The sequence below is a fragment of the Chanodichthys erythropterus genome, chromosome 15, assembly GCF_024489055.1.
Source record: "Chanodichthys erythropterus isolate Z2021 chromosome 15, ASM2448905v1, whole genome shotgun sequence".
NCBI lineage: Eukaryota > Metazoa > Chordata > Actinopteri > Cypriniformes > Xenocyprididae > Chanodichthys > Chanodichthys erythropterus.
Genome location: NC_090235.1, coordinates 16006039 through 16021942, shown reverse-complemented (window position 1 = coordinate 16021942; position 15904 = coordinate 16006039). Strand labels below are relative to the sequence as shown.

Below are 15904 nucleotides of genomic sequence, written 5' to 3'. Positions count from 1 at the left end.
ATATCATTAATGTCATCTTTGTAGCTAATGTTCGCAACCATAATAAAAAAAAAAAAAAAAAATGCATGTGGAAATATTCAACAATATCATGTTCCCTTACAGGTCTGCAAGAAATATTGACAAACAAATGCTTAAACATATTAGAACCTCCTATTTAAAATATCCAGTTCACCCCAAAATAAAAGAAACTCACTTTAAAATCTTATATATTTATCCTTCTGGAGAGTTTCTTAGATTTAACTTTGAAATGATATTATGTAAATTTTGTAATTCTTCTCCAGATAATACAGAGGATTTTTTTTTTTTTTTGAAAATATTCTAGTGTCTAAAAAGTGCAATTATTGATATGAACCTGTCCTTTATAGATATTAAATATGGAAACTATGAAGAAGATGGTAAAAAAGTTTTTTTGATTAATACCTTACTTTTGTTAGCTAAAAACTTTATTCACAAATGTAGATTTTTTTTTAAATCATCCCCCATTTACAGTATTTAAGAATTATTTGAGACAATACTTATTGTCAAAAACAAAAAATAAAAAAGCTAGATTTAGATTTATTGGAAAAATATAATTTGTTATAATGTTTTTATTGTATCCCCAGTATTTAATCTTTATTTATTAATATAGATGGATTCAAATTGAAGTGTTGTTTTTTTTTTTTTTTTTTTGTTGCTTTTTTTATATTTATATTTTCTATATTTAGTCTAAGCCCCTTTTAACATTAATGCTTTTGAATGTAAATTGTATGCCATTTTGTTTTGTAAATTTGCAATATTTTTGTTAATATTTCAATAAAATACATAAATAAAATAAAATGCGTGTGGAAAGATTTCCCCTGTTTATTTATTTTTGAGATATTTTTTGACAAAAGATTTTTGTTTTACTTTGGGAAAATGTAAATAATCTTATTTTGTTAACAAAATTTTACATATCCTATAAATGTAAATGTTCAAGACATAATGTTTTGCTGACTTTGGGACTTTCTCTAACTCATATCATGTAACAAGAAGCCTTTAAAAACAATTAAAATATGCAAGTCTTTTGATCTTTTTCTTTTTTTTTCTTTCTATTCTGACTGTTTTAATGGCTACTTTCTTTGTTTATATGATAATAACAAAATAAAATAAAAAAGATAAAATGCATTAAATAGACTGGCTCTAAACCATTTTTTCTTCATTTTATACATGACCTCAAACAATATAGTTGTGTTATGTATAAATATAAAGGATAATGCATTATGTATTATTATTAAATATACTGTTTTCCTTTTTTATTGTACTCTATCTATCTATCTATCTATCTATCTATCTATCTATCTATCTATCTATCTATCTATCTATCTATCTATCTATCTATCTATCTATTGACACACTTCCCACATCTTTTTTCAAAAGCTTGTTTAACTGTTTAGAAGCAGATCTCCTAGAAGTGGTAAACGCCTCATTTCTCTCTGGGACTTTTCCAAAATCCCTGAAAACTGCAGTTGTTAAGCCCCTCCTGAAAAAAAGAGCAATCTGGATAACACCATATTGAGCAACTACAGGCCAATCTCAAATCTTCCTTTCATAGGCAAGATCATTGAAAAAGTTGTTTTCATCCTGCTGAACAATTTCTTAAGCTTGAATGGATACTTTGACAACTTTCAATCTGGTTTCCGACCACACCACAGCACAGAGACAGCACTCATAAAGATAATAAATGATATTCGCCTAAACACAGATTCAGGTAAATTATCAGTGCTGGTTCTACTCGATCTCAGTGCTGCGTTTGACACTGTCGATCACAACATACTTCTTGACAGGCTGGAAAACTGGGTTGGGCTTTCTTGGATGGTCCTTAAATGGTTCAGGTCATACTTAGAAGGGAGAGGTTATTATGTGAGTATCGGTGACCATAAGTCTGAGTGGACATCCATGACATGCGGAGTCCCTCAAGGTTCAATACTTGCACCCCTCCTGTTCAACCTATATATGCTGCCCAGATTTACCTAGCCCTATCACCTAACGACTACAGCCCCATTGACTCCCTGTGCCAGTGCATTGATGAAATTAAAAATGCATGTGCCTAAACTTCCTTCAGTTAAACAAAGACAAAACTGAAGTCATTGCGTTTGGAAACAAAGATGAAGTTCTCAAAGTGAACATGTACCTTCACTCTAGGGGTCAAACAACTAAAAATCAAGTCAGGAATCTTGGTGTGATTTTGGAGTCAGACCTGAGTTTCAGTAGCCATGTAAAGACAATAACTAAATCAGCATATTATCATCTCAAAAAAATTGCAAGAATTAGATGCTTTGTCTCCAGTCAAGACTTAGAGAAACTTGTTCATGTTTTCATCACCAGCCGGGTGGATTATTGTAATGGGCTCCTCACTGGTCTTCCCAAAAAGACCATAAGACAGCTGCAGCTCGTACAGAACGCTGCTGCCAGGATTCTGAGCAGAACCAGAAAACATGAACACATCACACCAGTCCTCAGGTCCTTGCACTGGCTTCCAGTTGCATTTAGAATTGATTTTAAAGTACTGTTGCTTGTTTATAAATCACTCAATGGCCTAGGACCCCAATACATTGCAGATATGCTCATAGAATATAAACCTAACAGATCACTCAGATCATCAGGATCAACTCATTTAAAAATACCAAGGGTTCACTCAAAGCAGGGAGAGTCTGCTTTTAGCTGTTACACCAGCTGGAACCAGCTTCCAGAAGAGATCAGGTGTGCTCCAACAGTAGCCACATTCAAATCCAGACTCAAAACACATCTTTTTACCTATGCATTTGCTGATTGAGCACTGTGCTATGTCTGAACTGTTTGCACTTTATTTTATACGTATTATCTTTTTATTCTTTAAATTCTTTTCCTGTTTTTATTTCATTTTTAATGTATTTTATATCTTTTATGTATCATCTTGTTATTCTGACTTTTAATGCATTTTAAATATTGCTGTCTGGTTGAAAGAGCTGGGAGAATTAGGAAGAAAGTGTTAAATTTGGATAATGGGACAAACCATGTGGAAATTTAAGCTGTAGTGCATGGTTAAGATATCTCTGGATTACAGTCAGGACACTTTCCAAAGGGGAAATATGAACTGTAACTATCTATCTATCTATCTATCTATCTATCTATCTATCTATCTATCTATCTATCTATCTATCTATCTATCTATCTATCTATCTATCTATCTATCTATCTATCTATCTATCTATCTATCTATCTATCTATCTATCTATCTATCTATCTATCTATCTATCTATCTATCTATCACAATGTAAACAAGTTAAACTTTTTTCTTTCATTGAACATTTCTCTTGTTTTTGTTTATGAAAATAAGTCTCACGATAATTAGTTTCCTGTCATTTACACACATGATTTCCCAGTAGATCTACAGAAAACTGAACTGATCTCACAGTTCCTAATGTCGTAGAAAACATGACTGGTTTTAGAAAGTTCTGTGTTTATTCCTGCACAACTTTAGCAGAAACAAAAAGTTTAATAAATATTTACATTGTCTGAATGGGCTCTGGCATCAAAATAACAAATCAAAATGTCTTTGATCTTCTTCAAACTCAGAGTTTGTTGCACTATGATAACTTTGTAAACTTCCTCTCAAAGATCATTTACTGCAAAACAGCTTCTGCAATTTTAACTCACCATCATCGACGCACGATCATCCGTAATGTCAGAGGGTCAAAACTATATATTTTCACCTTTCAGGTTATTTGTGTTTGTGAACAGAATGTGCTTTATTAACTCAACCTTTGATGTTGTGTCTGCTCTCCAGTACATTTGATTATGCAAACCAAGTTAAACTTAGCTACATTTCCTTAAAATTATGGATTATATTTCTCCAGAAATATATTCCAGAAGTGATATTTGTGAGAATGATTTGTGAATCATTTATTTTTCAGTGCAGCAGGTCAGTGGAAAAATAATCTTGTTTCCCTTTGAATTAAGTTTATATTTCTGACTCCACTGACTTCATTGCGTTGTGTTTTAGGGTTAACAGAAATGTCTGTAAAATTACTGGATAATGTCCTGCTAATTTTCTGCCGGTACATTATCGGGTTTTTTTAATGGATTTTTTTCACAGTGCACATATATAAATATTGTCTTCCTTGGAAGCTGTGCAATGAACGAGAAGTGAAAAGCACCGGAATCAAGATGAAGCGAGACAAGGGACCGACAGAAGCTCCTGAAAAGCAAACATAATTTTTTAGTCATGCTGACAAACAGTCAAATGCTCTGGATATCTCTAATGATGAATAGGTGTTACTATGATAACTGAAAACATCACTCAGACTTGTCATACATAAAAATGATTTTGCATATTGCAATTGCTCCAGCTGGCAGTTTTTCAGGAAGTGTGTATATAAAGCATGGATGGATGGACATTTGGCACATCCATAAACAGAGACATAAACGACCTGCTGGATACAAACACCTGAGAAGATGAGACCTGTCTTCTATTTCTGCCTGCTGCTTTCCTCTGTTCAGGTGAGTTATCATCACATACGTCAATCATAAACGTTTGTTGAGCAGCAAATCATCATATTAGAATGATTTCTGAAGGATCATGTGACACTGAAGACTGGAGTAATGATGCTGAAAATTCAGCTTTGATCACTGGAATAAATTACACTTTACTATAGAAAACAGCTATTTTTTTAAATTATAACAATATTTCACAATATTACTGTTACAAAATTAAAAATTACATTAAAATTTTGGGTAGGAGATAGGAGAATGTCTCCATTTCAAGGTTTTTATTGTCACAGGATGATGTTGTGAAGCAGTAATTTTCCAGTAATTTTCCATTGGTATAATAACAGTTGTTGGAATTGTACTGGTCAGACGAAGTCAGAGCGTTGAGTAGTGTAACATCTAGACGGACTCTGAGCATTGAAACATACGCAACTAAGATTATTCAATAAATTCTGCTCTTTTTATTATCATCACTTCGTCTTCTGCTTCTGCTCTTCTCTGGCTTTACAGTCTCAGGCTGTTAATAGAGGTACCAGACAAGGTTGACAGGTTTGCTGGGTTGCAAACACCAGACAAACGGATATCTTTGATGAGATCCGGGGTTGGATTTGATATTTCTGATGTGGAGATTTGAGGCGATGCTGATGTGAGTGAGGTCAGGGGCATAGCCTGAGGGAAGGAGGAGCCCTACAGAGTCATAGAGGTGTAAAGATGAGGGGCAGCCGAAGACCCTTTAGTCCATTGCTATGGTAGAGCAAAGATTGACCAAGGTGGAGCCGGTGAACGAGGGAGCTTGGTGGAGCTGGAAGGATGATGGCTCTGGATGGAGCTGAGGGGGCGAGGAGCCAGGTCAGAGCTGAGGTGAAACTGAGGGCCCAGAGGGATGAGGCAAAGCCTGGGACACCTCATGTCAGAGCTGTTGACAGGAAGCCCCAAGGTGGATCAGGGCTGATGGTAGAGCTGAGGGGCTGAAGAGAGTTAGCTGAGGTGGGGACGGAGATGAGGGAATGGCTGGCCTTGGTGGAGTATGCAGGAACAGAAGTCTGGATGAGGAGGCAAGCTTAGTGATGGACAGTGACTGTGGTGACGACAAGAACTCAGAGCTGGACAGGACTAGTGGTGTTGAAGGACTTGAGCTGGTCAGGACCAGCATTGACAAAGAGACTTTAGTGCAGAAGGGGACCATTGGCAGAGAAGGTTTGTAGGTGGACAGGATGAGAAGCATTACCTCCATCTCCCAGTCGATCAGCCATTCAAACCTCATCCAGCATCACCAATATTCCAACTGGCATAGATGTTGTAGCAGGCTCACACACCTGGTCAACCGGGACCTCACGCTTTGCATCCGGGACGCACTTGGCACCTCCGATGTGGGCATGGGCTCAGGCATAATATCCGTGGTGGGTAATGGCTGGGTCTCATGTTCTGTGTTGGGCTCTGGCTCCTAATCCGCAGTGGGAATGGGTGCTGGGTCTGGAGAGGTGACAGATGTTAAGTGGGGCTGGTGGTGGGATCCTCTTCTACTTCTTTAGCAAAATAAACAAAAAATGAAATACAAGTGTGATGCTTCTCATTTTGGCTTATTGGTATGGTTGAATTGGATAATCAAAAGTCAGCAGCAAAAACAATGGTTAATAAAGTGAGATTAAATACAAAGTACATCTATAACCATGGCAAAAAATATTGGCAGTGACAAATTTTGTTTCACAAAGTTTGCTGCTTCAGTGTTTGTAGGTTATTTTTTCACATTTCTATGGAAAACAATGAAGCATTTTCAGGTTTTGCTATAAAAAAAAACCAAGAAAACATCAGAAATTTTATGTCATCCTGTTGAGTATTTCAAATGACAGTTTTATCAATAGAAATGATCTCATCTGAGCTTTATTTCCTCCTAACAGAAAACATCTGAACAGATCAATAATACCACAACAGTCAGTGATTCGACTGTAGCCTCACAAACTTCCTTGCAAACAACGACCTACTCAAACATCGATACCACAAGTGCTACAACAACGACCTTCACGACTACAGAGGCTCCAACAACGACCTTCACAACTATAGAAGCTCCAACAACAACCTTCACAACTACAGAAGCTCCAACAACGACCTTCACAACTATAGAAGCTCCAACAACGACCTTCACGACTACAGAAGCTCCAACAACGACCTTCACAACTACAGAAGCTCCAACAACGACCTTCACGACTACAGAAGCTCCAACAACGACCTTCACAACTATAGAAGCTCCAACAACAACCTTCACAACTATAGAAGCTCCAACAACGACCTTCACAACTATAGAAGCTCCAACAACAACCTTCACAACTACAGAAGCTCCAACAACGACCTTCACAACTACAGAGGCTCCAACAACAACCTTCACAACTACAGAAGCTCCAACAACGACCTTCACAACTATAGAAGCTCCAACAACGACCTTCACGACTACAGAAGCTCCAACAACGACCTTCACAACTACAGAAGCTCCAACAACGACCTTCACGACTACAGAAGCTCCAACAACGACCTTCACAACTACAGAGGCTCCAACAACGACCTTCACAACTACAGAAGCTCCAACAACGACCTTCACAACTATAGAAGCTCCAACAACGACCTTCACGACTACAGAAGCTCCAACAACGACCTTCACAACTACAGAAGCTCCAACAACGACCTTCACGACTACAGAAGCTCCAACAACAACCTTCACAACTACAACCACTCCAACAATGACCTTCACGACTATAAACGCTCCAACAACAACTTTCACGACTACAGAAGCTCAAACAACGACCTTCACAACTACAACCACTCCAACAATGACCTTCACGACTATAAACGCTCCAACAACAACCTTCACGACTACAGAAGCTCCAACAACAACCTTCACAACTACAGAAGCTCCAACAACGACCTTCACAACTATAGAAGCTCCAACAACGACCTTCACGACTACAGAAGCTCCAACAACGACCTTCACGACTACAGAAGCTCCAACAACGACCTTCACAACTACAGAAGCTCCAACAACGACCTTCACGACTACAGAAGCTCCAACAACAACTTTCACGACTACAGAAGCTCCAACAATGACCTTCACGACTACAGAAGCTCCAACAACGACCTTCACAACTACAGAAGCTCCAACAACGACCTTCACGACTACAGAAGCTCCAACAACAACCTTCACAACTACAACCACTCCAACAATGACCTTCACGACTATAAACGCTCCAACAACAACCTTCACGACTACAGAAGCTCCAACAACAACCTTCACAACTACAGAAGCTCCAACAACGACCTTCACAACTACAGAAGCTCCAACAACAACTTTCACGACTACAGAAGCTCCAACAATGACCTTCACGACTACAGAAGCTCCAACAACGACCTTCACAACTACAACCACTCCAACAATGACCTTCACGACTATAAACGCTCCAACAACAACCTTCACGACTACAGAAGCTCCAACAACAACCTTCACAACTACAGAAGCTCCAACAACGACCTTCACAACTACAGAAGCTCCAACAACAACTTTCACGACTACAGAAGCTCCAACAATGACCTTCACGACTACAGAAGCTCCAACAACGACCTTCACGACTACAGAAGCTCCAACAACAACCTTCACAACTACAACCACTCCAACAATGACCTTCATGACTACAAACGCTCCAACAACAACTTTCACGACTACAGAAGCTCAAACAACGACCTTCACAACTACAACCACTCCAACAACGACCTTCACGACTACAACCACTCCAACAACGACCTTCACGACTACAACCACTCCAACAACGACCTTCACGACTACAACCACTCCAACAACGACCTTCACGACTACAAGCACTCCAACAACGACCTTCTCAAGCGTCGATACCACTTCATCAGCTCTTATTACCAGCACAGCTCCAAACAGTCTTTCCACTCGACCCTCCACAACCCAAAGCAGCACCACCACGACTACAAAACCAGCGCAGACTACAACCCAAACCACTGTCTCCACCGCAGCTTCAGCCCAGTATCTCCACTTTGATCTTCTGCTGATGTCTCTGATGATTCTTGTCATAGTGGAACATTAATGCAAAATATTTGATCCTCAGTTGCCCGGGAGCCAAATAATATGAATTATTATTAACTCTCATTAACTGTGTGTGTTAATTATTTTGTAGTTTGTCGTCAGGGTATTTCTGTGGAGGTTTCATGTCTAGATAATTCAAATTTTGTGTGACGCAACACTGATCTCATCTTGTACTGCTCTGAACACAGCCTTACTAACTCCTGTTCACAGAGCGCCACATTTATGACAACAACATGACAAACAGAATAGATTTTGGAGTAAAACTGTTGTGATTTCCATTTTTTCAAATGCTTGTAAATTTGTCTTATGTAGAATATGTTCAGTTGGGTGAAGGGACATGGTTTTCTGAGTCTCATTTGTTGTTCTGAAGTCATTTTTATGATAGTTTTTTTTGTGCTTGAGCTCCTTATTGAGCTGGATGTGTGTACCTTTGGTTTACCTCCTGCTTTTCAGAGTAATTTGTGCAGCACAAATTTACTATAACCGTTCATTATACATTCAGTATAACTTTTCGTGCTCAACAAGACAAATGCAAATCTTCATCTGATGTATCTGATAAGCACAGGACATTTCCTGCAATTTCGTTTTCAATTTATTTGACTCATGGTCTTTGTCACGAACACCAATAAAATTACATATAAACATTATATAGTATAAAACTATTTTTTCCCCTTCTAAACTTTTAAGTTCACTCCTGATTCCTCATTTTTATCACATCTGTTTAATGTTCTTCTAGTTCTGACACAAGGGTTAGATTTGATAATAATGTTTGAGCATTCCAGTCGTTTCGCTGCTATTGAACGTGTCCTACTTTCATACAATATCACTCTTACTGATTTGGGCTTAAGAAAGTCAAATATATCATATCCTGTTTAAATATCTTTGGATTAAAAACTCATGGTGACATGATTCAGACCAAATTAACCATTGAGGTCACATGTCCATCAAGTTATTTATCTTAACTATTTATTGCAAATGCAAATACTGAAAAAATAATCTGTATTTTCATTTGATTAGAATAAGACTTGTACTTAAATTCCTAAAATTGTGTTAGATTTATGTTTAAAACAAGTCTTTTTTTTACAGCTGCTTTACAGCAGAATTGATCATTATTTTCCTGACTGAAATGAAGGTGACTTGACTAGTATATCTTTATTGATTTTGCTTAAGTTTTAAAGATGTTCACTGGGAAAAATTACAAAATAATGTGTTAACATTAAAAACACTTAAGTAAGTTTCGTGATTAAAATCAGCCAGCTGATTGGCTGTTCAGAGGGAGTATAAAAGCATCTTCAGGAGGGGTTTGGTCATCACAAACCAGATCTAACCACCAGCTCCAGACTGTCCGTCTTTCCATCGCATCATGTTCAAGATTCTGTTTTTCACGTTGCTGATGACAGCTCTGCTGTTATTTACATCTGCACAGGTAATTTCATTTTAAACATTATCATTTAAATTCATTAAAAAGCTACTTTGTATTAAGGAAATCATCCTTGTAAAAAATAAGTGTGACTTTTGTTTTGAAATATAACAATTTACTCTCTATCAAGCAATGCCAATGAGTGTCAAACAGTGATAGTTTTAAATTAAATTAAAATTAAAAGGTTATTTTTTATTCATGACATCTTTGTTTTTGTTGTGGCTTTATATTAATAGTTTAGCAAACCTTAAAAACACTCTATACATGTTTTTCTCAAGTCAAAACAATAAATGTAGTGTTTTACGCATAGAAGTGGAACAAAAAATCTGTGTTAATGTAGAGCCTGCTGATGTGATATTCAAAGTGTTTGATTTGAATATTTCCTCAGATAAGATAAAGGGGCGGGGCGAGTGATGTCACACGTGGGCGTGTCTGATTGGCACTGTACCATCTTGTACTGTGGTTCTAAAGAGATTTATGATGATAAGCAATTCATTTTTTGTAGACGATTCAGAACCACACAACAGCGAGTTCAACTACAACCACAGTCAGCATGAAGACCAACATCTCTACAACTGCAGCTACAACTCCAACAACTACAAACACAACTACAGCGAGGACAAACACGACTGCAGCTGCAACAACAGGCACAAGCAGTAACGGCACGACGAGCGCACCGATGATGGACCCGCAGAGCAGCACAAACGGAGATCTCATCCGCAGCGCTTCGGTGCGTCTGCTGATCCTGCTGCTGATCCTGAACCTGTGCTGAAATCAGCTGAACATCATTCGCTTCCACTTCTGTGCATATGATTAACAAAATGGAGAACTTTGTCTTTTCTTTTCTTTTTAAATGCATGCACATTTAATATTTGGGTTGACAATAAACTGCTTGTGAGAAAAAGTATAAGGAATTAACAGTACTTTTCAGGGTTAAATATATTTTTCATATTTGTTTATAAGGACATAAATGGACTAATTTCAATAAATAAATAAATAAATAAATAAATAAATACACTTCTTTCCCTTATAAATGTCATTTACATTTTACTCCAAATTATGTTGGTTTCATTCTCAAATGTTCAGATACTTTAGTTAAAGACACACACACACACACACACACACACACACACACACACACACACACACACACTAATGACTCAAGGATTATTTAATCTATTTCCCTCACTAATTGATCAAAATTGTAAAATTGTCGCTGGACTTCCTCTCGGTGAAGGTCATCGTGACGCTTCAGACTCAATCATGACCAGGAAACTCTAATGAGGACGAACACACAACAAAATCATTTACAGCAGAATGCTTTATAAAAATCATTCAAGGAACATATTAACAAAATGAGTGTATAGTTACCGTCATATGAATTTACACAGCAGCTTAAACAGTAAAAATATGTTGTAGGTATTAAAAGATGAATAATTAAAAGATGTGAAACTTGACTGAATTGTTTAATTGAAAATGACCGATTTATTTAGTAAACAGGATCCAATAATTCATCCACTGTATATATCCTCTGTGTCTACATCAGTTTTCATGTTGCGAGTTCAGTTTCCTGGAGCACATTAAAACACTTTTATTCTCACTAATAATCTCTATGAATCTTTCTAATGATGACTTAAAGTCAGATTGGCATGTTAAAGTGTTTTATCATGTTACGCTTGACAAAGTCAAACATTATAAGCAAACTTACACTGAATTCAAGAGCGTCCATTCCATTAATATCCATAAATAATTTACTGTTCAAATCCATGTGAACTACTTTGGCAGTATTTGGCAGAGATTTTCGGTTCAAGCGAATGAAAATAGAATATAATGCTAAAATAATCACATACAGTCACTCTTTCTGAGTTTTAATGATGCTTTGAGACTGTGTCTTATCTTTATTAAATATAGGAATCATATTTTTCACATTTTGCTTAATATGGTCACATGATACAGGGGAACAAGGAAGTAGAAGGATATTTCTAAGAAACGTGACCTGACCCTTAAAGTTCAGCAGCTGCCCGTAAGCGTTTGTTACAGTATAACTGGAAAATACAATAAACTCACCGTCTCATATAATAAAATAGTAATGATTCACATCTTCACTCTTTATTTAATATTATAAAAAAATTTGCAAGTATATTGCATAGTTGTGCTTAGAGTCGAGTGTTTTATTTGTGATAATAATGCACTGAATTATGCAACATAATTTTTTTTCAAGCTATATTTTTGTTCAAATATATATATACACACACACACACACCTGCATGAAGTCATGATTTCAATGATCTTCTTTTGAGATGAGCACACAATGAAGAAGACAATCATTTGGTTTCAGCTTACAGGAAAAGGGTTAAGCATTAAAAGTGCATGAAACAGTAAGATTATGATGGACACACACACACACACACACAGAAGGAATAGAGGGAGTGTCTGATGCACACCTGAGAACATGACATCATTGCAGCCTATAAAAGAGCAGCGGAGGGACGCGACTCACTCACACCTGATCACAGACTGACCACTTCCTCTCTGTCCATCATGAAGGGCTTGATCTCAGGGTTCTGTGTGCTGCTGCTGCTGCTGGCTCAGGTACACACACACACACACACACACACATCCATCAGTGCTTCATATTCACACCACGTCATCATCTCACAGTAACATAAGATGAGGAAAGAGAAAAAAAACTCTAATGAGATTTAGTTGACAAATTCACTTACAGTTAGTAAAATGTCTACAGTGATTGTTTTCTAGATGAGGTGAGAATGCACATGTTGAACTTTGCGGGAAATGTTTTACAGACTAAAAACAAACACTACAAAGTGCATCTATTTATAGTATAGTATGTGACCCTGGAGCACAAAAACAGTCAGTCGCACGGAGATATATGTAGCAATAGCTAACAATACATTATAGGGGTCAAAACTATCGATTTTTTTATGCCAAAAATCATTAGGATATTAAGATCATGTTCCATGAAGGTATTTTATACCATAAATATATCAAAAATGTATTTTTGTGAGTAGATATGCATTGCTAAGGACTTCATTCGGACTTCATGTTTAGATTTTTTTTTTTTGTACCCTCAGATTCCAGATTTTCATATATTTGCAAATATTGTCATATCCTAAAAAGCTTATTTATTCAGCTTTCACATGATGTATAAATCTCAATTTCAGAAAATTGACCCTTATGACTTGTTTTGTGGTCCAAGGACACATATAATATAATATAATATAATATAATATAATATAATATAATATAATATAATATAATATAATATAATATAATATAATATAATATAATATAATATAATATAATATAATATAATAATATAACAGAATATAATATAATATAACAGAATATAATGTAATATAATATAATATAATATAATATAATATAATATAATATAATATAATATAATATAATATAATATAATATAATATAATATAATATAATATAATATAATATAAGATAATATAATATAATATAATCTGTATTTTTCCAGTAGAAATGTCCAAACATGTTAAAAAATTGAATTAATTGAAGGAATTATTTGTTTATATTATCTGTTCTTGTTTTAAGCATAAATCTGATGAAACATAATGATAATAATGCTTAAAACAAGAAAGAAAACAACACTTAAGGTCCTGTTTGTTAACATATTAATAAATTAAATAATTAATTAATTAATTAATAAAAAGCTCAGGTCCATTAAATAATATTAACATTCAACTGACTTTAATAATGTTTCATTTTATTTCATTTTAATAATGTATTACTAAATGTTGAAATTAACATTAATTAAGATTATTTTTTAATGTTAAAGTTAACTAATGTTAAAATCTTACCAAAAAAAAAAAAAAAAAAACGGTTTGTCAATAATGTAAGAATGATATTGATCTCTTCTGATTCAGTTCCGCTTCTCAAGTATGATTTATGTCATTATTTAAGTATACTCAGATATTTTTAATGGGCAAAATGATTTTCAGCTTTATATTTACAGCTATTACAGTATAATAGGGAAGGGGAAGTTTCAGACCAATGAAATCTGAGGAACAGATTATGTTTTGTGGTTTATTTTTAACATCTTCAATAATGGCATTGGTTAATGATTGTTTAAATTGTTCCCTAAAAGGACAATGCAGCATCTTCAGCCACTACAGGTACAATAACAACATCTCCAATTATAACAACGGCAGCTTCAACAACAGCGTCAACGATTGCAGATACGTCTACGACATCTTCAACATCTTCAACATCTACAGCTTTAACTGCCCCTTCAACTACAGCTTCAGCCACTGTTTCAACCACTGATGCTTCTTCAACTACAACAACTACAGATTCAAGCACTGCTGAAACGAGTGGAGATACTTCAACAGCTCCAGATCTGAACACTACAACCACAACATTTCCACCCGATCTGACCAATTCCACCTCTCCACCATCAAACACCACCACGAGACAAACCCCGACTCCGACGACTAAATCGTCCAGCGAGTCTCTGAGAGTTTCCGTCATCGTCTCTTCTCTGTCAGTGCTGATGTTCACGCTGCTGATCTGAAGCTCTTCTGTACAGAACTCAACTTAAGTAGATGAATAAAAATGCAATATAAATCACTTTGTGACTGAAAAGCATCTGGTAAATGCATAAATGTAGTAAATGGACGGAGGAGTTTTATCAACTGAATATGTTTCTCATGCAACATGAAATTAGCTTGAAATTAGCTTGACAAATATAAATTGTACATTTCTGTTGAATTTTAATTAAAATGCAATGAATTTGTGCATAAAAGTGATCAATGCATCACTAACAAAGACTAATTTAATGGTTTATTCACAGATGGAAACATTGCTGATGTCACTCCTGTCCTTTTCATGATGTTTTATGAGACTTTCTGGATTAAAGTAATTGATGTAATCAATCATTTCCTTATACTGGGTTTATGATTTCATGACATCCTGGGAAAACATTATAAAATCTTTGGCTAAACGTCAAACAAAAGAACATAATGTCAAATGATCCGACTGTCTTTATGTTTCTGGACTTTACTTTATGGTCGGTGACTTAAGTAAATTTACCTGCATAAATATATTTTTTTACCAGCAATGATATGAGTGAAAACTCACAATTCTATAAATTAAACACAGATTAATCCTTAATAAAGTTACTCAGGAAAGAGCAGTGAGTGATTTTTTCTTTGTCTGTAGTTGTTTGGTTATCATTACAAACACAGAGAGCAGCAGGTTTATTAGGCTGCTGTCACTTTAAGAGCTGCACTGATCCAAAACTCCGTTCAGAATCTGCGGGTTGTCTGAGACGCAGCTTTCTGTGCGCGCGCTTCGGATGTTTGCGCACAGAAAACTTCCCTTTCGCGTCTTCTTGAGCTTGAATATTTAAATTGGCAAGGCTTAAACTTTCGTGCAGATGCAACACTGTCCCGAGCAAATTTCGATATTAGTCCCAAAATATGTGATGTTGAAAAAAATTTTAATAAGTTTTTTTTTTTTTATTAAAATCATGCAAATATAAATGCTTACATTATAAATAAACAATATCTTGAAATATTACAGTAAGGGTTTGAGCACAGTTGGTCTTTTATGGGCCTCAAAGTCTCAGAACTAGAAGCTTTTCAGCCCAAAACAATCATTTCACTGCAACCTGTTGATTTAAATCACAGCAAATCTATATCAGTATTTTGTCTTGAATAGAGACCGACAACAACTCTTCTGTATGGAAGCACATTTCTGCCACATTAGACAATAAATCATGCTCTAGCAAAACATATGAGATAAATGTTGAAATTATTTATATTTTTTCTCATTATTATGACTTGGTATGTCATAATTTCAAACTTTTATATCATAAGTTTTTTATATCAAACTTTTTATGTCATAAT

At 35.6% G+C, this 15904-nt stretch overlaps 2 protein-coding genes and 1 long non-coding RNA gene across 3 annotated transcripts; all 3 read left to right on the top strand.

Moving 5' to 3' along the window:
* Nucleotides 1-5892: 5892 nt before the first annotated feature.
* LOC137037157 (probable serine/threonine-protein kinase clkA) lies at nt 5893-8536 on the top strand. The gene is made up of 2 exons (XM_067410975.1): nt 5893-5966; nt 6436-8536. Exons 1-2 carry the CDS (start codon nt 5893-5895, stop codon nt 8534-8536), a joined length of 2175 nt encoding a protein of 724 aa, XP_067267076.1.
* Nucleotides 8537-9900: 1364 nt separating this feature from the next.
* On the top strand, nt 9901-11154 carry LOC137002040 (uncharacterized). The gene is made up of 2 exons (XR_010891761.1): nt 9901-10007; nt 10507-11154. It is a non-coding gene; the product is annotated as an uncharacterized lncRNA (long non-coding RNA).
* Nucleotides 11155-12489: 1335 nt separating this feature from the next.
* Nucleotides 12490-15186, top strand: LOC137037857 (integumentary mucin A.1-like). Its single transcript, XM_067412208.1, has 2 exons — nt 12490-12593; nt 14143-15186. Exons 1-2 carry the CDS (start codon nt 12543-12545, stop codon nt 14566-14568), a joined length of 477 nt encoding a protein of 158 aa, XP_067268309.1. The 5' UTR covers nt 12490-12542; the 3' UTR covers nt 14569-15186.
* The last annotated feature ends 718 nt before the right edge of the window (nt 15187-15904 follow it).